The sequence below is a fragment of the Heteronotia binoei genome, chromosome 2 (assembly GCF_032191835.1).
Source record: "Heteronotia binoei isolate CCM8104 ecotype False Entrance Well chromosome 2, APGP_CSIRO_Hbin_v1, whole genome shotgun sequence".
NCBI lineage: Eukaryota > Metazoa > Chordata > Lepidosauria > Squamata > Gekkonidae > Heteronotia > Heteronotia binoei.
Genome location: NC_083224.1, coordinates 23,510,490 through 23,534,602, shown reverse-complemented (window position 1 = coordinate 23,534,602; position 24,113 = coordinate 23,510,490). Strand labels below are relative to the sequence as shown.

General features: G+C 49.4%; 1 protein-coding gene across 1 annotated transcript in view; it reads right to left on the bottom strand.

The window, feature by feature from the left end:
• Window positions 1–24,113, bottom strand: part of LAMA5 (laminin subunit alpha 5) — a 314,720-nt gene that overhangs the window by 52,860 nt on the left and 237,747 nt on the right. Inside the window, exons 38-47 of the mRNA XM_060230703.1 lie at window positions 20,220–20,381; window positions 17,325–17,426; window positions 17,141–17,224; window positions 15,736–15,966; window positions 13,588–13,701; window positions 12,190–12,317; window positions 9,453–9,533; window positions 8,172–8,386; window positions 7,795–7,895; window positions 374–554 (exon numbers count right to left, since the gene is read on the bottom strand). Of these exons, the coding sequence (XP_060086686.1) occupies window positions 374–554; window positions 7,795–7,895; window positions 8,172–8,386; window positions 9,453–9,533; window positions 12,190–12,317; window positions 13,588–13,701; window positions 15,736–15,966; window positions 17,141–17,224; window positions 17,325–17,426; window positions 20,220–20,381 (1,399 nt within the window). The remainder of the gene's footprint in view (window positions 1–373; window positions 555–7,794; window positions 7,896–8,171; window positions 8,387–9,452; window positions 9,534–12,189; window positions 12,318–13,587; window positions 13,702–15,735; window positions 15,967–17,140; window positions 17,225–17,324; window positions 17,427–20,219; window positions 20,382–24,113) is intronic.

The window sequence follows — 24,113 nt, the reverse complement described above, 5'->3', positions numbered from 1 at the left end:
TATGGCTGACCCAAGGCCATTTCAGCAGCTGCAAGTGGAGGAGTGGGGAATCAAACCCGGTTCTCCCGGATTAGAGTCCGCGCAGTTAACCACTACACCAAACTGGCTCTCACACTGGACTATATTGACCTTGATAGACCAGGGCAGTAGAAGGCAGCTTCGTGTGTACTCATCAGCTGGTCCAAGCAGACTGTGCCGTTTAGGGGATAGCTCTAAGGATGCTGCCATATAGCAAGGCAGTCCCCTGGTTTCAAAAGGGGGAAGCATCTTTTAAAGTGAGCAGAGGCCATTTTAAAAATCTATGCCTCTGGCCTGTGCGATAAAAAATCTGAATCTTTCCCAGGGAGCCTATCAGTGGTGAAAGGAGACTCACTCGTGCAGCCGTTGGTGCTGAGCCCCCAGTAGCCCGGGATGCACTGCTGGCAACGGGAGCCGGTCACGCCTGGCTGGCAGCTGCACTGGCCGCTCTGAGGGTGGCAGTCTGAGCCCACAGCTCCAGCGTCGCACTCACACCTCTGGCAGCCAGCGCACAATTCATAGCCATAGTACCCTTCCTGCAAGGGGGAAAAGGGCCCAGAGTAAGAAGTAGACATTGCATCTTTGGCAATTTGCTTTGCTTTTAAAATCAATTTTAAGAGTATAACTCTTTATTTTAAGTTTATTGTATAAAAACAAAACAAAAAATCAAAAGTAATATGTCAAACACAGTAATACGATCAATATATATTTTTATATTTTAACAACATTTTATATATAAAACATATGATACGATTTCTGCTAAAAGCATTAATATAAAAAGCATTTATATATATATGTTGTGTGTGTGCGTACATATATAATATGTAAAATCTCCCAGTAAGGACAGGTTTCTTACCTGTAACTGGTGATCTTCGAGTGGTCATCTGTGCAATCACACATATGGGTAATCCGCAGGATTGGCCCCGACCTCGGAGAGTTCAAAGCAATCTTGATCGTAGATCTGGCGCGCCTCCCGCTTGTCCTGGGAGGAGTCAGCTACTGCGCATGCCTGGAGAAGGGGGAGGTGCTTAGCCACTCAGTTTCTTCCCGCCGCCGGGTAGGTGGAAATAACTGTGCTAACTAACTTCCAGCAGCGGGGAAGGCTGGGTGGGTCTGTGTGATTGCACAGATGACCACTCGAAGATCACCAGTTACAGGTAAGAAACCTGTCCATCTTCTTCGTGGTCTCTGTGCATTCACACATATGGGTGATTAGCGAGCCATTTCTTCGGAGGTGGGTGCTGGATCTGTAAGAAAAGGTAGGATTAGAGTGTAACATAATGATAGTGTTACTCACGGTGGTTAGTCGAAGATCGATCGTAGCACCGCTTGTCCGAAGGAGGCGTCTCGCCGGGCACGAACGTCGAGGGCGTAGTGCGAGGCGAAGGTAGATGTAGAGGACCAGACGGCTGCGGCGCAGATGTCCTCTATAGGTATGCCTTTCATGAAGGCGGACGAGGTGGCCACGGCTCTGGTTGAGTGGGCTCGTATATGTTGAGGGATTGGTTGTTTTGCCAGCTGGTAGCAGAGTTCGATGGCAGCAACAATCCATTTGGAGAGTCTCTGGGTAGATATTCTGCTGCCCTGATTATGGGTAGCGTAAGTGATAAAGAGTCTGGGGTCTTTACGGATTTGGCGGGTTCTATCTATGTAGAAGGCTAGGGCTCTCCGTGCATCCAAGTTGTGGAGTGCCCTTTGTCCCGCGTCCGCGGGGTGCTGGAAGAAGGCTGGTATAATGGACTGTCTTCCCAGATGGAAGGGAGAGACGACCTTGGGAAGAAAGGTCGGGTCAGGTCGGAGGACCACCGTACTGTTATGAAATGTCGTATACGGTGGGTCTGCTCTGAATGCGCAGATGTCACTGGCCCTCTTACCTGTGGTGAGGGCCGTAAGTAATGCCGTCTTCCATGACAGCAGGTGCAGTGGAATGGAAGCCATGGGTTCGAAGGGCGGTTTCATGAGTTGGCTCAGGACTAGAGATAGGCTCCAGGTGGGTAGAACTTGTTTGATTGGTGGGTGAAGGCGAATGATGCCCTTGAGGAAGGCTCTAGTCGCATGGTGGGAAAAAACCGTTGTGCCATCGATGCGGGGGTGGAAAGCAGAGATGGCTGCCAGATGTACCTTCAGGGAGGAATACGACAGACCCGCTCTAGAGAGCGTTAAGGTGTAAGTTAGTACCTGAGGTATGGTGGCATAGTTGGGGTCGAAGTTGTGTTGTGAGGCATAGTGTGAGAAGCGTTTCCACTTAAGTAGATAGGATTTCCTAGTAGATGGTTTTCTGGAATTCACTAGGACGTGACGGACCTCTGGGGGGAAATCTAGAAATTGATTCTCCAGGCTGTTAGCTTGAGTGACGCCGGGTTGTGGTGAAGGACCCTGCCGTCCTGTTGGGAGAGGAGATCCCGTGTTTGAGGGAGCTGGACGAAGGTATTGTTGGACAGGAGCAGCACGGTCGTAAACCAGGGTTGGCGCGGCCACCATGGAGTTATGAGGATGCAGTTTGTGTGGTCTACCTGAATCTTCTGTAGAACTCTGGTGATAAGTGGGATGGGGGGAAAGAGGTAGTGCAGTGTTCCGTTCCAAGTTTGTAGGAAGGCATCCCCCCTGGAGAGGTGGGATGGGGGACCTCTCATGTAGAAGCGGGTGCATTGGGCATTTGATGGTGAAGCAAATACATCTATCTTCGGTTGTCCGAAGACGTTGAAGATCTGTCGGATGTATCGACTGTTGATGGACCACTCGTGGTTGTTGGTCGAGTGGCGACTCAGGGCGTCTGCCTGGGTGTTGTCGGTCCCTGGTAGGTGCACGGCCGTGAGGAAGATGCCCTGGCTTATGCTCCAATGCCACAGTGCGAGGGCTCTCCTGCAGAGTCTGACGGAGGCGGTGCCGCCCTGCCTGTTGATGTAAAAGACTGTGGCGATGTTGTCGGAGGTGACCTGGACGTGCTGGTTCTTTAGCGACGGGAGGAAAGACCGCAGGGCCTTGTGCACTGCGATGAGCTCCAGGCAATTTATGTGGAGAGAGCGTTCGTAGTCTGTCCATTGGCCCTGCACCGTGAGGTCCTCTAAGTGGGCTCCCCATCCCCACTTGGATGCATCTGTGGTTACGATCACCGAGGGCGGTGTCTGTTTGAATGGCATGCCCTTGAAGAGGTGATGTTGCTTGGTCCACCATTTGAGGGATGGCACAATGTGCGGTGGGAGGGTGAGTAGTGTGGATTGATGTTGTGTGTGGGGGCGAAAAGTCCTTACGAACCACATTTGAAGGGGGCGCATGTGCAGCTTCGCAAACCGCAGAACTGCTGTGGTTGCTGCCATGAGGCCTAGCATTCTTTGGAAGGTGAGCGCTGTTTGGGAGCGCTGGGCGATGATAGTGTTGGCCATTGACAGTATGGCGAGTGCTCTGTCCTGAGGTAGGGAAGCCGTTTGCGAGAGCGTGGAGATGTCCGCCCCTATGAACTGAATCCTCTGGGTAGGGATTAGTTTGGATTTTGAGAGGTTGACTCGGAGGCCTAGGGTGGCCAGGGTGGAGAGGGTGGTCGAGACGTCCAGTTGTAGTTGCTCCCTGGAATGGGCGACGATCAGCCAGTCGTCTATGTACGGGAAGATTGATATCTGTTGCTGGCGTAATGTGGCTGCTACTACTGCCATGCACTTGGTGAAGACCCTTGGTGCTGTGGAGAGGCCGAAGGGGAGGGAGCAGAACTGGAAGTGCTGCCTCCCTACGGCGAACCTTAGGAATCTTCTGTGATGATGATTGATTGTTATGTGGAAGTAGGCATCCTGGAGGTCTATGGACGCCATCCATGCTCGTTCTGGGATGAGCGGAAGGATTGCCTGAAGCGTGACCATACGGAATTTCTTGTAGATTATGTGTAGGTTGAGTTTGCGGAGGTCGAGGATGGGTCGGAGTCCTCCGTCCCTTTTTGGTACCAGGAAGTACCGGGAGTAGAAGCCGGTGCGATGGTATTGGGGTGGGACTGGTTCTATCGCGCCCTTGTCCAGCAGAGACGCAATTTCTGTCTGCAGGGGTGCGGACGGGGGTGTGGTGAGGAATCGGTGGTGCCTTGGAGTGGATGTAAACTCTATCAGGTAGCCTCTTTGAATGATGGTGAGGACCCAGGCGTCTGATGTTATGGTCCTCCAGGCAGTGTAGAACGGTTGTAGTCGTGTTGATGGGTTTGGCTGATGAAGGGGGACTGGACGGCTCGGGGCAGGGAGGTCAGAGAGATGGTTTGGATGTGGTTGGAGGTTTCTTGGTTGTTTGGCGTCTGTGCTGAAAGGAAGGCTTGGACTGTGGTGGTTTGCGCTTCCATGAATCCTGTTGTCGTGGGGATCTGGCCCCTTTGTATTGGCTGGGCCTCCAGTTCCTTTGTCGGTTGGATTGTGTCAGAGGTTGGGAAACTCCCAGACGTTTCGCCCTCTTCCTGCCATCGTCTACTGACGTGAGGATGTCATCTGTAGATGAGCTGAACAGGCCGAGGCCATCAAAGGGCAGGTCTTCCACCTTGTATTTGATGTCTGGTTGGAGGGAGGAGGATCTGAGCCACGCGTGTCTACGGAGTGCTATGGCTGAGGCCAAGGTTTTGGAAGAACACTGTGCAGCGTGCCGTGCAGTGTTGATTTGCTGTTTGCTCACTCTGGCGATCTCTTGCAGGGTAGTGGCGGCTGACTTCTGGGACGCCTCGGGTAGGGATGGTACCAGTGCGCCGAGGGAAGTGGTCAGGTTGTGGGTGTATGCGGAAAAGCATGCCATGTAGTTGAGGATTTTGGTTGTGGCTGTAGTGAGGGCGTAGATCTTTCTCCCGATCGTGTCGAGTTTCTTGCCCTCTCGTTCTGGTGGTACCGGGTGCCTAGTCTGCTTCGATTTCGAAGACGAATGCACGATGATCGAGTTCGGAGCCGGGTGAGTGAATAGGAACTTGGATTCAGGTGCATGTATCTTGTAGAGGGCTTCGACCTTCTTGGATGTCGGCGGTACTGATGCCGGTTTGTCCCATGCTTCTCTGAGTGTTTCTAGGAGGACGGGGAGCATGGGAAGAGATGAGCTGGATGGAAGATCCGCATGCACCAGATCGAATACGACGTCCGAGACTCTGGGGGCGTCCGTATTGAGCTTCAGGTTCAGCGAACTTGCCATGTTTGCCACGAGGTCGAGGTAGGATTTCGGGCCCTCGGACGGCGATAGGTCTGCTGGCTTGGCTATGTCGGATTCTGGGGATTGTAGGTCCGAACCCGAAGAGTGGTCGGAGTCGGAGAGTTCCTCCTCGGATCCGTCGTCGGTTCCCTGGTGCAGGTCGGGCTGGGGCGTTGTCTTGGGAGCCGTGTGTAAGGACTCGAGTGGCGGCGGGAGTTTCGGTTCGGCGCCGAGATTCGTAAGGTCGTCATGGTGAAGCGGTTCGACCGATGCGGAATGGAGTCTGTGTGAGCGATCTCGGTCGCGAGGAGACTCTTGGTAGCTGTGGTAATGTCGATCGTAGGATGGTGATCGTCGGTGCCGTCTTCGGTTCCGTGGGGATGGAGACCTGGATCTCGATGGAGAGTAGTAGTAGTGTCTCCCCCTGCGGTGGCTGCGGGAGCGACGGCGGCTGCGGGACCTGGTGCGGCGGCGACTGCGGGACCTGGTGCGGCGGCGGCTGCGAGACCTGGTGTGACGGCGACTGCGCGACCTGGTGTGCCGGCGACTGCGGGATCTGGTGCGTCTGCGACTGCGAGACCGCGGTCTGGTCGGGAGGACTCTCGGGGTCGAGGGTTCTCTGGTGAGCGCGTGGGCGTCTACAGGGTGCGAGAGATCTATGAATTTAGATGGGTCGAGGATCCCAACGGATGCGGTAGAGTGCGTATCCAGCAGTTGGTCTGGTGGGGAATTCGGAATGGACGGTGACTTGGATGAAATGCGGATGATTTCCAATGGAGTGATTGATGGTGTTGCTGTCGACTTCGATGTCGGAGTCTTCGGCAGCGATCCGGAGGCAGTGGCGCTCGGGTTCGGGGTCTTCGGCTTGGTGGTCGGGTTCGAGACCGAGTCGAGAGGTCGGGTCTTGTGCTTCTTGGAGCTCACGCTACCCGTCGGGTCCGAGTGGGCGGAATCGGAACGGCGGCGCTTCTTGGGGTCGTCCGACTTCTTGGAGTGCTTGCCGGTCTTAGGCTTACTGGGACTCTGTGCCACGGAAGCTGCCGACTGCGTCTCTCCCACGAGGTGTGGGGAAGATGGCGCGGGTTGTTTTTGTCCGCCATGCGGCATGGCCGGTCGGAGTGTGGTTTCCATGAGGTGGCTCCTGAGTCTCGCGGCGCGGTTCTTGCGGGCCTGTTTGCCAAATTGGCTGCAGTGCACGCAGGAGTCTGGACGGTGGGCCTCTCCAAGGCAGAACAAGCACAGAGAGTGACCGTCGGATGAGGGGATTTTGGATGAGCAGCTGGTGCAGCGTTTAAAGATTATCTTGTCCCTTCCTTCCATCCGCCCGGGGAGGGGGGGGGGGGAGGGGAAAAGTCTCGAAGAGATAGTAAGAAAAGGCCTTTTTTTTTTTTTTTTTTTATACGATACCAGGTAGAAGTAGAAGATGAAGAGTTGAGGTTGAAGAGACGGTAGTTGTAGAGATTGCAATGAAGAAGTTGGAGATCAACGAGGAAGGTGCGATCCGGTCGGCGGTAAGGAAGAAACTGAGTGGCTAAGCACCTCCCCCTTCTCCAGGCATGCGCAGTAGCTGACTCCTCCCAGGACAAGCGGGAGGCGCGCCAGATCTACGATCAAGATTGCTTTGAACTCTCCGAGGTCGGGGCCAATCCTGCGGATTACCCATATGTGTGAATGCACAGAGACCACGAAGAAGATCTGATCGATTACATATTACTGCTTTTTAAATAAATAGTGTCATATATTATGTATGGTTGAAGTACTTAACAAATACAAATCATACAAATACGACAGCTGATCTACTACATATTAACACTTTTTAAAGAGATTATATTGCATATTAGTCAGTCAGAAGTGCTTTATGAATACAAATCGTACAGTATTTCAGAAGAAGATGATGATGATGATATTAGATTTATATTCCACTCTACATTCTGAATCGCAGTGTCTCAGAATGGTCACAATCTCCTTTACCTTCCCCCCCACAACAGATACCCTGTGAGGAGGTGGTGCTGAGAGAGCTCTTACAGCAGCTGCCCTTTCAAGGACAACTCCTACGAGAGCTCTGGCTGACCCAAGGCCATACCAACACCTGCAAGTGGAGGAGTGGGGAATCAAACCCGGTTCTCCCAGATAAGAATCCACACACTTAAACACTACACCAAACTGGCTCTCAGGGGGAAGTCCTGAGAGGGAGACAGCAAACTCTGCTGCTCCAGGCCAGGCCCTTCTGGACTCAAGTAAAGAATGTGCCCTGAATGTCAACAAAGCTTGCTACCCATGAGCAAGACGCTCAGGCTGGCATTAGAGAGGAAGAGTCTATGGAATAAAGACCTGCCCTTCTCCACCATCCATGAACATTTTGTCACAGGCGCCCTTTTATTTCACCCACCCCTCCCAAGCAAAAAACACCAGGAGCTGCCTGTTCAGAATGCAGCTCACATCCCGCCTCCATCATCAATGCCGTGCCCCCATGCCCTGGCTCTCAAGCTTAGAGCAGGCAGCAACTTTAGTCTGTGACTACGCCCCTGCAGTTGACAGGCCTGTCACATTACAGAGCAAGGAAAGAAATGTCAACAAGATACATTTATGGGTAATGGCAGTGCAAGTGGGGCACTGTGGGATACTCAAGTCACATTTTACCTGGCAGCGGTCACAGCGCTGACCTGTCACTCCAGGCTTACAGAAGCACTGGCCAGTCCTAGGATCACACGATTCAGTCCCACATGACATACAGTGGCATTCTGAAAGAGCAGAAAGGATTGCGGGGCGGGGGTGGGGGGAACATGGTTTATTTTCAGAAGAAGTGTTTATTTTCAAGTGTTACCTAGGCAGACAGTAGGGGAAATGCATCTTAGAAAGCAATCTGAGAAGTACTTTGTTTTTTAAAATATATATATATTCCAAATCTGCTGCCCAATTAATCATGGGCACCTTTAAGTTTTACACACACACACACAAAAAAAATCCAATGTGACACACATATGTGAGGAGCTCAGCAAGTTCTGGATCACACTTACCAGTGCAGTTCTTTGCAAATACTGCATCGCCGTAATAACCAGGAGCACACAGTTCACACTGGCGCCCTGCTGTGTGGTGCATGCAGCCTGTACAGGATCCGTCCAATGAGTTACAGTCACTGAAGAGCATGTTGGGGTCAGTGTTCCCGTTGCAGTTACAAGGCTGGCAGGTACTTCCAATCACTAAAGGGTTTCCGTAGTAACCTGGAGCACACCTGTGGACAAGAAAAGCAGGTCTTTGGGAACTCCAGGAGGCGCGTTCTCACTGCAGCTGCCCCAGACCTTCATCCCCCTGTCATCTCTCCTATCAGAAGATCTAGATAAGCATTAAGCTGATAAGAGCCAAATGGCAGCACCCTTGTGGGTCTAGTTCTCATATCTGCCCTGCAGGTGGCTCATGGACTTCCTCAGACAAAATCAAGTAGCCAGAAGAGGGATGGAGGAAATGTGTGTGTGTGTGCGTGCGTGTGTACGAGAGAAGTAATTTTGAGTGATAAGAGTGAAAGAAAGACCAATAAGAAACAGTCAGGAGTGAAAGTTCTGATTGATAGTTCTGATTGATATGATAGATTAGATAGACCACACAGATGATGGATGGATGGATGGATGGATGGATGGATGGATGGATGGATGGATGGATGGATGGATGGATGGATGGATGGATGGATGGCTGGCTGGCTGGCTGGCTGGCTGGCTGGCTAGCTAGATGGACAGACAGACAGACAATAGAAGATACTGGATTTATATCCTGCCCTATACTCTGAATCTCAGAGTGGTCACAGTCTCCTCTACCTTCCCCCCCGCCACACACAACAGACACCCTATGAGGTAGGTGGGGCTGAGAGAGCTTTTTACAGCAGCTGCCCTTTCAAGGACAACTCCTGTGAAAGCTATGGCTGACTCAAGGCCATTCCAGCAGCTGGAAGTGGAGGAGTGGGGAATCAAACCCAGTTCTCTCAGATAAGAGTCTGCGCACTTAACCACCACACCAAACTGGCTCTTTAGGTGATAGATGACAGACAGACAATCAGGGCTATCAGAGCAGGGTTTGATTTCTCTTTTAGGAAGGGCTAGGCTTTGTAGGTTAGGTCCGGTAATGTGAGGGGGGGAAGGAGGAGAAGTTGTTGTTGTTGTTTTTTAATTCCAGCTCACTAGATTTAGCTGAATGTTGATCCAGCGTGTTTCTGGTTGGCAGCACTGTTCGTGAGAATTGAAAGAGGTAGGGAAACAGACTGTTGTTCAGGGAGGGAAGCATCCTGGTTTATCTAGGTGATGAGTTACCGTTCACAGGAAACTCCAGCGTAGCCAGGCTTGCAGAGACACTGAGTGGTAGAGCCTTTGTGGACACAACCAATGGCGAAGCTGGGGAGGAAAACAGTACGAGAAAAGCACCATTAATATCTGCCAAGCAAGCAAAGCAAGTCCAAGACAGACTGAGCATTTGATCTGTGAAATATTATCACAAAGCTGAATGAGGCCTTACGGAGCATACAAGTCACAACAGCCAAGATGGCTTGCCAAGATAGACTTCAGGGCACACTCAACAGAAGATGTCTTCCTGTTATGATGTCCCTTCAAAAGATCACATGTTTGAATTGTGTCTCAGATCAAATGCTCCTTGCATGGAAAACTAGCTCTTCAGGGAGAACCTTTCTTTACATTCTGTCTTTCTATGTGCAGGGAGCCTTGAACAGGAGGACCTCTGAAATGTGCTATTTCCCAAAATCTCGAAGTCAGGGGAGTCTTACTCATTTGTTATGAGGGATGGATCTGACATAAAAGAGACCTTGTTGGGCAGGACCATGTCGGATTGGGCCGAGCCATGTCGGGCTGGGCCATGTGTGTACCTATTTAAGATTAAGTAACAGAGATATAAATTTTATAAACAACATAAACAAACACAAATATATATTTTAAAAAACTTAAAATATGCTTAAAACGTTAGCACTCATTGGTCTTAAAGATGCTTTCTTTGTATTTCTCCCATGGGATCCAGGGAACTGGGCAAAGGAAACTCTGGCTCTTTCCTTCCTTCCCCAGGGGACTGGTGGGGGGGAAGCCTCAGCCAATAGAAGGAAGAGAGGCTTGGCTCAGTAGCTGTGCTGTGCAATTAAGAAAGTCTGGTAAAGCAAGCTATTCCTCCCCCCTTCCTCCTCAAGGCAGGAGCTTCAGCCAATGGAGAACATAGAGGTTTTGCTCTGTAGCTCCTGTGCAATTGAGCAAGCCTTGCAAAGCAAGCTGTTATACAGAAAGAAGCAAGATATAGACAGAGGGAAGCAAATGACAGCCAGTTGCTTGGGAGCCTGCTAGGAGCCCTCCGAGGGCCTGATTCGGCCTCCAAACTACAGGTTTGACACCCCTGGCCTAAGTAGTACAGTGCCAGGAGGCCTGTATTACGCGACTTTCCTGAACGTCTGAATTGCCTTTCAGAATTGCTCTTCTTAATATGCAGAGATGAAACTAGGCAGGGACTAGAACCTAGTTCAGCACAAAGGTTCCCTTTTCAGCACACTCTGTGGATCATAAAAAACTACGTTGCTTTCAGTTTGATTTCTCTGGACAACCCCTGGTGTTTTTCAATGGTGAATGAAACAATAATAAAATGAATCCTCAGGAAAAGCAGTATTTTTAACCCGCTCCCTCATCCAAAGTAAATAGCAGACAAATGAATTACTATTGCTTCATAAGGGAGGTGCAACTGTACCCAAATGAGGTGCTGTAGTAGGATTATTTTTTACATTGGTGGAGGAGGAGGAGGAGATTGGATTTATACCCTAGCCTTCACTCAGAGTCTCACAGTGGTTTACAGTCTCTTTCCCTTCCTCTCCCCACAAAAGACGCCCTGTGAGGTAGGTAGGGCTGAGAGAGCTCTTTCGAGAACTGCTCAAGAGAACAGCTCTGAGAGAACTGTAGCTGACGCAAGGTCACTCCAGCAGCTGCATGTGAAGGAGCGGGGAATCAAACCTGGTTCTCCCAGATTAGAGTTCGCGTACTTAACCACTACACCAATGTATGGGTCACCACTGCGGGCACATATGGTATCATCCATTTCATGCACTGTTGTCCTGCCTTTCCTCCAAGGAACTCAACAGCCGTACATGGATCCCCTGCTCCACCACTGGTTGTCCTCACTACAACCTTGTGAGGTAAGTAAGGCTGAGAGATCCAGGGCTTTTTTCGTAGCAGGAACTCCTTTGCATATTAGGCTATACCCCCCCCCCCCCCGATGTAGCCAATCCTCCAAAAGCTGACAGGGCTCTTAGTGCAGGGCCTACTGTAAGCTCTTGGAGGATGGGCTACATCAAGGGGGTGTGGCCTAATATGCAGAGGAGCTCCTGCTACAAAAAAAAGCCCTGTTTGGATCTAACAGAGTCTTTCAGCTAATGGAACACAACAATCTTGCTTCCCTTCTCCCACTGTAGGAGCACTGATTCCAGGGGGGCAAGGGACCCCAGGAACGGCAGCTGGGAAATTATTTCTGGGCTGCTGAAGAAGGCAAACCAGTCACATTCTGCTGACAGGAATCTTTCTTATCAATTGGAACCAGGGGTGGAATTCTAGCAGAAGCTCCTTTGCATATTAGGCCTCTTTATTGAAAGCTTTTGGAGGATTGGCTACATCATAGGGGTGTGGCCTACTATGCAAAGGAGCTCCTGCCAGAATTCCACCCCTGACTGGAATGCCCAGGGGGTTCCAACCCAACAACTAGTTTGAGGTCACCTACTAAGTTTCCAGGCTCGCAGAGATTTGAAACAAGTCTCCAATCAGTATACTCTCCAGCATATACAAGAATGTTAATTCTTTAGCATCTGAAGCATCCCTAAAATTGGTCATTCTTTCCTCTTTTTACTACCTGAGAGCAGGAATTAACAAGAGTAGGGCTTTGAAAAAATTCTTAGAGAATGAAGGAACCAGGATTAACAAGAGTGGCCATCGCATTCTTTCCCACAACACAAAAGAAACTGTTTCTGTAGGGAGACGCTGATTGAGGGTGGAAGGTTTTGCTTGAGAAGCTTACTTGTTAGAAGCAACCGAAAGAGGACACGGGCATCCGATGCACTGCAGGGATCCGTCGAGTGAAGAGTTCGCCACAAACCCGTCCTTGCACCTCTCGCAGTGATCGCCCTCTGTGTTGTAATGGCAGTTCTGTAGAGATAAGAGATGAGACTCATTTCAAAAGTTCTGTTGTTACTGTTTGTCACCCCAAACTCTGTTGGCATATCTGGCTGTGCCTTTATGCAGGGGTGGAATTCTAGCAGGAGCTCCTTTGCATATTAGGCTACACACCCCTGATGTAGCCAATCCTCCAAGAGCTTACAAGGCTCTCTTTTGTAAACTCTTGTAGGATTGGCTACATCGGGGGTATGACCTAATATGCAAAGGAGCTCCTGCTAGAATTCCACCCCTGCCTTTATGTTGCATTGTATGAAGATACCACCAGATCAAACCGGGAATCCAACTAATCCAACAATGGCCGGTCAAATGCTTCCTGGAAGCCAAAGAGGGTATTTAAGCAGCAGCATTTTCTCTCTGCTTATTCCTCAGTAGCTGATACGCCTTCTCCCTTATGGTCCTGCCAGTCAAGATGTGACTGCCTGCAGAAGTTAGGTGAATGGTAACCAGAGACAGGGCTTTTTCAGTGGTGGCACCTCACTTTCAGAACACTCTTCTTGCTAAGGCTTACCTGGTGCCTGTTTCAGTCTTCTTGAGGCACCAGGCCAAAACATTTATTTTAGTTTATGAGTCACCCTCCAGTAGGGTCTCTGAGGAGGCATAAATTTTCTAAAGAAATAATTCTGAGGTACATTGCTACTGAGCAGGGAAGTTCTATCCAAGCTGCTGGCCATTGCTACACAATATAATATATAATTGTTTCGACAGGCCTTCGATGCTTAAACTGAGAGAGAGCTGCCACCTGACATCAGCTAGAGTTCTTGGTGACCAACCGTCTGAAAAGCAGAACCGCCCACATAGTAATGGTGCAGCACCGTGGAATAGTTTTTAAATTTTAATTCTATTAATGTTTTATAGATTTTATTGACATTGTTTTAATCGTGTAAACGACTGTTGTAAGCCGCCCTGAGTCCACTTGCGGAGAGGGCGGGATAAAAGTCTAATGTAAATAAATAAATAAAATAGCGAATTCCTTACATTCAATATGCACAGTATGAAAAAGAACTTTATTTTGCACGTCTTGAATCTACTGCCAATCAATACCATTGGGAAACACCCTCTTTTTTTTTAGTATTGTGGGGGATTACAGTTCACTTCATCTTAGAAAGTGTCTAGAAACCAACAATCAAGACAATGCACTGCTGCATGAAGCAACTGGATACAGGGGAGATTCACGTAGGATGTTTGATTGGTCTTTTAGAAAATCTTTCAGAGAAGTGGAGCAAGCACTCTGCATACTTACAGTGCAAATTCCAGACCCTGAGAGGCATTGATCTGAATTGCCGTTGCAATTACAGGGAACGCATTTCCCCAGGAAGAGACCCTTGGTGTCTCTATAATAGCCCGGAGCACATTCCTAGTGACAAAGGAGAAAAAAATATGCATTACGCCTTGATCAGCCAGCTAACGTTTTTAGCAACCTCAGTGGGTCTCTAAGGGTAGTAGCTCATCAGAATATGCTCAGGTAGTAGCTCATCAGAAAACTTTTCAGTGAGTTTTCCTGTTTGACTAGCTGTATCACGAGCAGAAGACAAGATCTGAATGAATGTGCTAGACCCTCTTCCCCTTCAGCATGAAGAAATCTGCCACAAGCTTTGCAATGGGAATTATCAACTATCACCATATGCTTTTAGTAAATGGTAGCTATGTAATACATGCAGAGGTATACAACAGGGCAGAGCTCATTTTGTAGCAGGAGCTCCTTTGCATATTAGGCCACCCACCCCTGATGTAGCCAATCCTCCCGGAGCTTACAACAGGCCCTTTAAAAAGAGCCCTGTAAGCTCTTGGAGGATTGGCTACATCAGGGGTGGGTGGCCTAATATGAAAAGGAGCTCCTGCAAAAGCTCCTACAAAATGAGCCCTGCAAGAGAGGGAGGGGGTGCACAGAAGGGGAGGAGAAGCCAGGGCTCAGTAGTAGAGCATCTGCTTGGAATGCAGAAGGTCCACGGTTCAGTCCCCAGCACCTGCAGCTAAAAGGATCAAGTGGGAGGTGATAGGAAAGACTTCCACCTGAAATTCTGGAAAGCCGCTGCCAGTCAGAGAAGACAAAGCTGATCTCCGTGGACCAACTGTCTCATTCAGTATATGGCAGGATCACGAGTTCTTGTGACACGATACTTGTAGAAACCAAATAGCATTACGGGCAATTAAGGATGCAATCCTATACACACTTACCTGACAGCAAGTTCCAATAAATTCAGGACTTACTTTCAAGTATGTGCCCTGCAAAAGTTACTTACAAGCCTACTAACAGTCTCTGGCTCAGGTTTTTCTCTGAGAAATCTGCTTAGTTCCACACAGGGCTTTTTTCTACAAAGAAGCCCAGCAGGAACTCATTTGCATATTAGGTCACACCCCCTGACACCAAGCCAACCGGAACTGCATTCCTGTGCCCCCACCCCTCCACCTAAAAAAAAAACCCTGTGTGAAACTAAGCAGATTTCTCAGACAGAAACTAAGCAGATTTCTGTGTGAAACAATGGAGATGTCAAGGGGTGCGGCCTGATGCGCAAATGAGTTTCTGCTGGGCTTTTTCTACCAAAAAAGCCCTGGTTTCACAATTTGAATATATTATTATATGAAGCTCTAACTCAATGCAGAATTAAGGAGACAGAATCTAGCAAATTCAAATTCTTCCTCGGCTCTTCTTGCCACAACTCCCTTTTTTCTTTTTTTTGAGGGGGGGGGGGGGTCAGCACACAAGATGGCAGGCTCTGAAAGATTTTATTTCCAGCTCCAGAGCTGCAGCTCCCATGGTTGACTTCTTGGGAACCCTGTAGGACTAACCAAGGCCAAGAGCACCTTTAACCCTCTCCCCTTGCTGGGATTGTTGCAGTTGATCAACAGCAACCTCCTCAGAAGAAAAAAAAAACTGGCAAAGGTCACAGAGTTGCCAACCTCCAGGTGGCAGTTGGAGATCCCCTACTATTACAGTTGATCTCCAGACTACAGAGGTCAGTTCCCCTGGAGAAAATGGCTGCTTTGGAGGGTGGACTCTATGGCATTGTACCCTGCTGAAGTCCCTCCCATCCCCAAACTCCGCCTTCCCCAGGCTCCACCCCTCACATCTTCAAGTATTTCTGGAGCTGGCAACCCTGGCCACAAGGCGTTCTCTTGGAATTCTCTTCTTATAAAATTGCCAAAGATTGCTAATCTTTTTTTGCCAAAGAAGTTATGAATGACAGGCGTTCTGGCTGCTCTACATAAATTCTCAGAAAAAGCCCAGCAGGAACTCAACTGCATATTAGGCCACATTCCTGACATCTATTGTTTCCCTCAGGGCTTTTAGGCCACACCCCCTGACATCAAGCCAGCCAGAACTGTGTCCCTGCTGTAAAGCCCTGTAAATGCTTCTCCAAATGTTCATCCGTCCATCCATCTTCCCCACCTGGCAAGAATCTCCTCTGTAATTGGCCGGGCACATGCAGAGTTCCACATTGCTGGCTTGGACGCCCCCTCCTGTCTCTGACACAGTCTCCAGCGTTGGCCGGTGCAGGGACACTGAGGAGGAGATCTGGGAGAACAGCGCCCGGATCTGCAGCTGTTCCAGGTTCGCCAAAACCATCATCAACTCTTCCCGGGAGACGGGGCTGTGTGTCTCGGTGTGTCTGAAGTGACCCTACAGAAGGGAAGAGAGCTGGATTGTGGAATCAGTAGGATTTTGTGGCTTTCTTATAATTCCCCATTTCACTGAGATGTTTATTCAAACATCCACGCTACAGCAAATGTTCCGGATGGGCCTCAAATCATTAAGCAGCATTCTGCAGTTAGAATGAAAAGTGCCCCTTCTGTTTGAAAAGGCACATTCTGAATGGTTTTAAAATTACTTAAACAGGTTAAGTCTTTCTCAGAAAAGGCAAAAAGTTGTCCAGGCAATCATTCCAAATGATGGCCTTGGAATATTTTAAATTAGTTCAAACATAGGAGATCACTATTTGGCCCATGTGCGATTAATGTGGTTGGTCTTGCTATATTTAGGTCAGCTATAGTGCTGATGCATTCTTCCATTTGCCTTGTTTTTAAAACAATCTGCATCTCTCCGATGACAGTTCTCACACAATGTAAGAGCATAAGAACATAACAGAAGCCATGTTGGATCAGGCCAATGGCTCATCCAGTCTTGGTCACACAGTGGCCAAAACTCAGGTGCCATCAAGAGGTCCGTCCAGAACTCTGGAAACTCTCCCACTGTTGTTTCCCCCCCCCCCCGCCCCGTTTGGTGTAATGGTCAGGCGTGCAAACTCTTATCTGGAAGAACCAGGTTTGATTCCCCACTCTTTCACATGCATCTGCTGATCTTGGGTCAGCCATAGCTGTTCTGCTCAAGAGCAGTTCTGGAAGAGCTCTCTCAGCCCCATCTACCTAACAGGGTGTTTGTTGTGGGGAGGGGATGGGAAAGGAGATTGTAAACTGCTCTGAGACTCCTTTGGGCAGTGAAGGGCAGAGTATAAATCCAATCACCCCTCCTCCTCCCAAACACTGCCCCAGACAGAGTGTTCCCTCTATGCCTTGCGGCTAATAGCTACTAATGGATCTCTGCTCCATATGTTCATCTCATCCCCTCTTGAAACTGCCTATGCTTGTAGCTGCCACCACTTCCTGTGGCAGTGAATTCCATGCTTTAATTACTTTTTGGGTAAAGCAGCACTTCCTTTTATCTGTTCTAAACCTACTGCTCATTAATTTCACTGAGTGCCCACAAGAACTTGTATTGTGAGAAAGAGAGAAAAGTATTTCTTTCTCTAACCTTCTGTATCCCATGGATAATTGTGTAAACCTATATCTGAACTGACCTCTGTAAGCTGCAGTTTCCCTTCATAGACTTCTCCGGGGATGGGGTAGGTGCCTTCAAGAAACATAATGCTCATTTGGTTCCCCTAGTAAAGAAAATAAAAATGCACAAATTAATTTGACGGAAGCATTGCTCAGTAGAATGATACGTAGCCCAAGACAGAAAAGGCTACTTGTCTTGTGTACCTTGAGGATAACATCAGGCCGGGATTCCATTGGTATGAACACGTCACCCCTCTGAGTGTCTGAATGCAGCTCATAGCGCAAGTATCCACCGTAGGAGAAAACCTGTAAAGGGAAGAAAGCCATAAATGAGTGAGCTGCATTCAGGGTCATTTACAACCTCTCCCCTCCCCACCAAAACTAAGATTCCATATCAAAATTAAGTGCATCTTCAAATTATCTATGGAAATCACTGTTCTTTAAACATGCCCTTTTAAAACAGCATTCTGCATGCTTTGAATTGAGCATGACATTTGAAATTTTGCAGAACTGAGGGGGTCTTTTTTTTTTTTAGCAATATACACTGATTAAATCAATGATTTAATCCATGCAGATCAAGAGAGGGAGGGCAGGAAGGGTTGCATCAGTGCTTAATTCTCATGGCCCTTTCTTACATGCCCAGGGAAATGCTGATCTCCACTCTGGGGTCAGGAAGCAATTTTCTCCAGGTCAATTTAGCCAGGGATCATGGAGGGTTTTTTGCCATCTTCTGGGCATGGATGCGGGGGGGGTCACTGAGGATGTGTGTGTGGGGAGGAAGTATTTCTGAATGTTATGCATTGTGCAGGGAGTTGGACTAGATGACCCTGGAGAAACCTTCCAACTCTATGATTCTAAACATTAGCAGTATACATAGTATAGAGTTGAACTGACTCATGGCAGCCCCACTGAGTTCCACTTCATGGGGCATTCAAGGCAAGAGATGAGCAGAGATGGTTTGGTGCTGCCTTCCTCTGCATACCAAACTCTGATGAGATCAAGCTTGCCTGGACTATTAGGGCTGCTATGGTACATACATAAGAACATAAGAGAAGCCATGTTAGATAAGGCCAATGGCCCATCCAGTCCAACACTCTGTTTCACACAGTGGCCAAAAAAAAAAAATTATATATACCCGTATTTTTTGGTCCATTAGACACTCTGGACCATTAGACGCAGGTGCCTGGCTGGGAGACAAGCGGCGAGATCGCTCCCTCCGCCCCCACCGCAAACCCAGCACTTCGCAGGGAGCGATCTCGTCGCTTGTCTCCCAGCCAGGCATGCAGGCGCCGGCGTGCTTCCCCCGCGCCTGCGTGCCTGGCTGGGAGACAAGCAGCAAGATCGCTCCCTGCGAAGTGCTGGGTTTGCGATGGGGGCGGAGGGAGCGATCTCACCGCTTGTCTCCCAGCCAGGCACACAGGCACGGGGGAAGCACGCCGCCCCCTCCACAGCCGGCGCTCGCGAAGCACTGGGTTTGCGGAGGGGGCGGGTGCTTCCTCCGTGCCTGTCTGCCTGGCTTCAGCTGATGCTTACAGCAAGCGCCAGGATCGCTCCCTCCGCCCTCCGATCCCAGCGCTTGCTTTAAGCATCAGCTGAAGCCAGGCAGACAGGCACGGAGGAAGCACCTGCTCCCTCCGCAAACCCAGCGCTTCGCGAGCGCCGGCTGTGGAGGGGGCGGCGTGCTTTCTCCGTGCCTGTCTGCCTGGCTTCAGCTGTGATGCTTAAAGCAAGCGCTGGGATCGGAGGGCGGAGGGAGCGATCCTGGCGCTTGCTGTAAGCGTCAGAGCTGGAGCCAGGCAGGCAGGCGGCGGGGAAGCGCCGGGATCAGAGGCAGAGGCAGCGGATCGCCCCCCCGGAGGAAGGTACGTACCTTCGCTCCATAAGACGCACACACTTTTCCCCCCACTTTTTTTTGGGGGGGGGGGAAGTGCGTCTTACGGTGCGAAAAATACGGTATATACACACACACACACACACTGTGGCTAATAGCCACTGATGGACCTCTGGTCCATATTTTTATCTAACCCCCTATTGAAGGTGGCTATGCTTGTGGCCGCCACCACCTCCTGTGGCAGTGAATTCCACATGTTTATCACCCTTTGGGTGAAGAAGTACTTCCTTTTATTCGTTTTAACCTGTCTGCTCAGCAATTTCATCAAATGCCCACAAGTTCTTGTATTGTGAGAAAGGGAGAAAAGTACTTCTTTCTCTACTTTCTCCATCCCATGCATTATCTTGTAAACCTCTATCATGTCACCCCGCAGTCAACATTTCTCCAAGCTAAAGAGCCCCAAGCATTTCAACCGTTCTTCATAGGGAAAGTATTCCAGCCCTTTAATCATTCTAGTTGCCCTTTTCTGGACTTTCTCCAATGTTATAATATCCTTTTTGAGGTGCGGCAACCAGAACTGCACACAGTACTCCAAATGAGACCATACAGAGGGGAACACAATTCGGTGCCTTTTGAGAGCAAAAGGGATAGCCAGATGACAAACCAAAGAGTAAAGCGACTATTAGGACATTGTCAGGAAACAATAAGCTGTACTCAGGAGCTTAAAGTCTATGCTTGATACCAGAATTTGGCATTTGAATACTATAGTAGTGGGAGACTTTGAAAATGTTTACTACACATCCATGAAATGCTGTTCACCACTTTCGGGTCAGGCAGCAATTTTTCTCCATGCCAGTTTGGCCAAAGATCCTGGTGGGTTTTTTTTGGGGGGGGCGGTTGCCATCTTCTGGACATGGAGCAGGTGTCGCTGGGGGTAGTGGTGGGGAGGTATTTGCAAATTTCCTGCATTGTGCAGGGAGCAGGACTAGATGACCCTAGAGCAGGGCTTTTTTTTCTGGAAAAAGAGGTGCCAGAACTCTCGAGGGAAATGAAGGAGAAACACATGGATGTCCCTCCCTCATGAACTTTTAAACATTCTTTGAGAATTTTGTTTCCAAAAAGAGGTTCCAGAACTCCATTCCATTGCGTCCCCCCAGGGGGAAAAAAGCCCTGCCCTGGAGGCCTCTTCCAACTCTATGATTCTTTGACTAGTCCAGTGTAAGATACCCAAGAGGAGAAGGCACCTAGCCACAGTCAGTGTTGTTTACCTTGTCTCCAAGATAAGAGCTGGGAGCGTGCCAATAAAGTTCCTGGAAGGCCTCGGGGAAATTCCTGAGATCAGCACGAACGACTTCCTCTTCCAGGCTGATTGAGGTGGGCACTTCCTGTCGGTCTCCGCTTAGCAAGCTCCACCCACTCATGTCAATAAACTACAAGGAAGGGGAGAATAGTCCCATGAAATACTACAAAAAGCTTTAAGATCAGCAAATACTGGCTTATCCAAGATTTCACAGGAGTTTATGATGTTCAGAAATCCACAGGTAAATCATGAGTTTGTCACTTTGTCTTCCACCCAGACTAATGCTGTGCCCACCTGTTTAGAGGATCACATGGATCTGTTACAGTGGGGCATAAGTTGGTGTTAAAGAGCTAGAAATAAATTCCAGTTGACTGCTTCGGCAGGCAGATATAGCAATACAATACTTCAGATAATAACCAAATGCCAGTACAGGTAACTGGAAGAAACAGTTTTTCCTTCTCACCTTAACAAAGTTTAAGTCAAGTGGCGCCTTTTAAGACCAACAAAGTTTTATTCCTGGTATAAGCTTGCTTTCATCTGCATGCACAGTTCTTCAGATACACTGAAACAGAAATTACCAGTCCATATAGATACATATAGTTATACTTCAATGCAGGGCTTTCTTCGTAGCAGGAACTCCTTTGCATATTAGGCCACGCACCCCTGATGTAGCCAATCCTCCTGGAGCTTACAGTAGGCTGTACAATAGGGGTGTGTGGCCTAATATGCAAAGGAGTTCCTGCTGCAAAAAACCCCCTGCTTCAACGTATCTGAAGAAGTGTGCATGCACATATAATCTTATACCAGGAATAAAACTTTGTTGGTCTTAAATGTGCCACTGGACTCAAACTTTGTTTTGCTGCTTCAAACCAACACGGTGCCCACCTGAATCCCTTTTCAGCTTGGTTACTTAACCTATCTGGTTTTGCATTATTAGCTCTGCTCTAGAGTGGAGACTCCTTCAAATGGTACACACCGTGCTGGATAAATATGTGCTATGTCTGAAAGCATTCATGTAGAAAAGGGAACCACTGAGAATTATAGCACAGCAGTATGAAGTTATGTGTGGGCAAGTCTCTGTTTATGACTAAATAATATTTACATGTCTTCTAGATTCATCATGCTCTACCATAAATCATAGGATCCAGGCCAGACTGGATGACGCATTTTGCCCAGCTGAGCTATTGCACATACTTCCAGATCCATCAGGTAATAACATCTTTGAATATTACTGAACATTGCTAAAATGAATAGCAGCAGGTTTGGGGTGGACAAAATAAAGCAAACGTGCATAAATAAACCTTCAGGAATCCATTGCCACAATATATGGTAGACCCCCCCCCCCCCCCGATTTGGAGCTTCCTCCCCCGCTCGCCAAAAATCCGGAAGCAGGGGAAAAATGGCGGCCCTTCCCTTCCCACCCAGCCCCGATCGCAGCAGCTTCTCCTCGCCCCTTTCCTTCCCACCCAGCCCCGATCGCAGCAGCACAAGATCTCGTTGTGGAGGCACCAGAGACTCCTGCTTTCTTCTACTGCTTCAGACCAGCACGGCTGCCCACTTGCACCAGAGACAGTTAAGCGTGTGTGTGAGTGAGAGAGAGAAAACGGGGGAGGGAACTCGATTATTCCCTATAATAATGGAAAATTGATCCGAGGGTATCTGGGGCTCTGGGGGTGGGGGGGCTGTTTCTTGAGGTTGAGGCACCAGATTTGCAGTATAACATCCAGTACCTCTCTAAGTCCCCAGATATTTCTTGAATTGGACTTGGCAACCCTAAGATATGGTGATGATCACAAACTCAGGTGGCATTTAAAAAAATGGTTATAGATCAACACTGCACAGCTTGTGACCCACCCAATCGAATTAAGCCCACTGGCCACATGTTGTAGCTCACAAAGTGCTGAACAGTCCTGTCATGATCCTGAGCCTGATGTGGCCTGCAGGCCCCAGAGAAGCCTGCCCAGGAGTTACTGGGGAAAGCCTACATTTCCTGGGATATCCTCTGCCCCTCTGACTGGGTGGTATGGTTTTGGAGGGAAACTAGCTTGAGAGGTGTGGGATCTGGGAAGAGAGCATAAAAGGGTCAAGCTGCAGGCAGAGAGGTTGCAGACAGAGAAGGAGGGCTCTCTGGAACAGGCAGCAGGAAAAGATCCCTTACCCAAGGTGGTTATTAGAGTAGGGACTGTATAGTTAAATGCATCTGGTAGGCTTAGGGTTGCCAAGTCCAACCCCAGAAATATCTGGGGACTTTGGGGGTGGAGCCAGGAGACTTTGGGGGTGGAGGCAGGAGACACTGGGGTGGAGCTAGGGGGAGGGGGGTGAAACGGCGCCGGGGAGCGTGGCCAGCCGCCCCGTCTCAGAGCAGGCGATGCTGCTGCCGCCTCTTCTCCGCTCGCCGTGGCTGCTCCTCCAAGATGGGCTCAGCCTGAGCAGCCACGGCGAGCGGAGAATTCCACCTCGCCCGCTCTGCTCCGCCTCTGGGATGGAATTGGAGGGGGGGTGGAGGCAGGCCGGGGGCGTGGCGAGCCACGAGTCCGGGTCCTAGAAGGGCCCAGATTTGCGGCTCGCCATGCTCCTGGCCTGCCCCGCCCTCCCCTCCAATTCCACCCCAGAGGCGGAGCAGAGCGGGCTGCTGCTGCCTCTTGGCTGCTCCTCTAAGATGGGCTCAGCTTGGGCCCATCTCAGAGGAGCAGCTGCGGTGGGCGGGGAGGGGGCGGCGGCGGCGCGGCGGCCTTGCTTGCTCGGGGATGGGGCGGCTCGCCATGCTCCCCGGCGCCGTTTCCCCCCCTCCCCCCACTTCTGTTTTTTTGGGGAGCAGGGGAAGAGGGTGGAAATTCTGGGGTCCCCCGCCAGGGCGGGAGGGTTGGGAAGCCTAGGTAGGCTTCCCAATCCCCAGGTCCCAGCAAGGGATCCCCCATTTTCACAGGCTTCCCCCCACCCCCACAGTCAACATGTATTGTTAGAGCTCTGGCAGGTTTAGAAACCTGCAAACAGGTCCGTTTTTAAAATATGTGCCTTTAAAGCTGAGCAGGAAGCAGGAAGCATGAAACAGGAAACGCTTCATGGGAAAAGGTCAGTAAAAGTTTCGTCAGAGAACAGCCCCTCCCTTTGTTTTGCTTTCATTTTCAGAGCAAGTAAAGTTGTGCAGAAACCAGACCCAGTAAGTGTTTGTGAGAGAGAGAGAGGGGGCAGGGGATTCCCTGGTTTGGAGGCCCTCCCCCTGCTTTAGAACGTGGTGGGGGGAGGGAAATGTCTTCTGGGCAATCTACTATTCCCTATGAAGAACAATTTCCATAGGGAATAATGGGAAATTGATCTGCGGGTATCGGGGGCTCTGAGGGGGCTGTTTTTTTACATAGAGGCAGCAAATTTTAGTATAGCATCTAGTGCATCTCCCCAAAATATTCCCCAAGTTTCAAAAAGATTGGACCAGGGGGTCCAATTTTATGAGCCCCAAAAGAAGGTGCCCCTATCCTTAATTATTTCCTATGGAAGGAAGGCATTTAAAAAGATATGCTGTCCCTTTAAATGTGAAGGCCAGAACTCCCTTGGAGTTCAATTATGCTTGTCACACCCTTGTTCCTGGCTCCACCCCCCAAAGTCCCCAAATATTTCTTGAATTGGACTTGGCAACCCTAGCATCAGGGCTTTTGTTTCTTTGCACCAACTTTTACTGTTTTCATATTCACTTTAGCACTAAATCTTTATCACCCACTTATTGTTTTATAGCACTAATAATAAACTTCTTTTTGTTGTTATACTGCCTGGGTTTTCATGTCTCCTTGATTAAGAGGCATTTAATAAGGAAGACAAGGGTGGTTGGGTGCTCTGGGCTCTCCATACAGACCCTTACCAGAGTGGT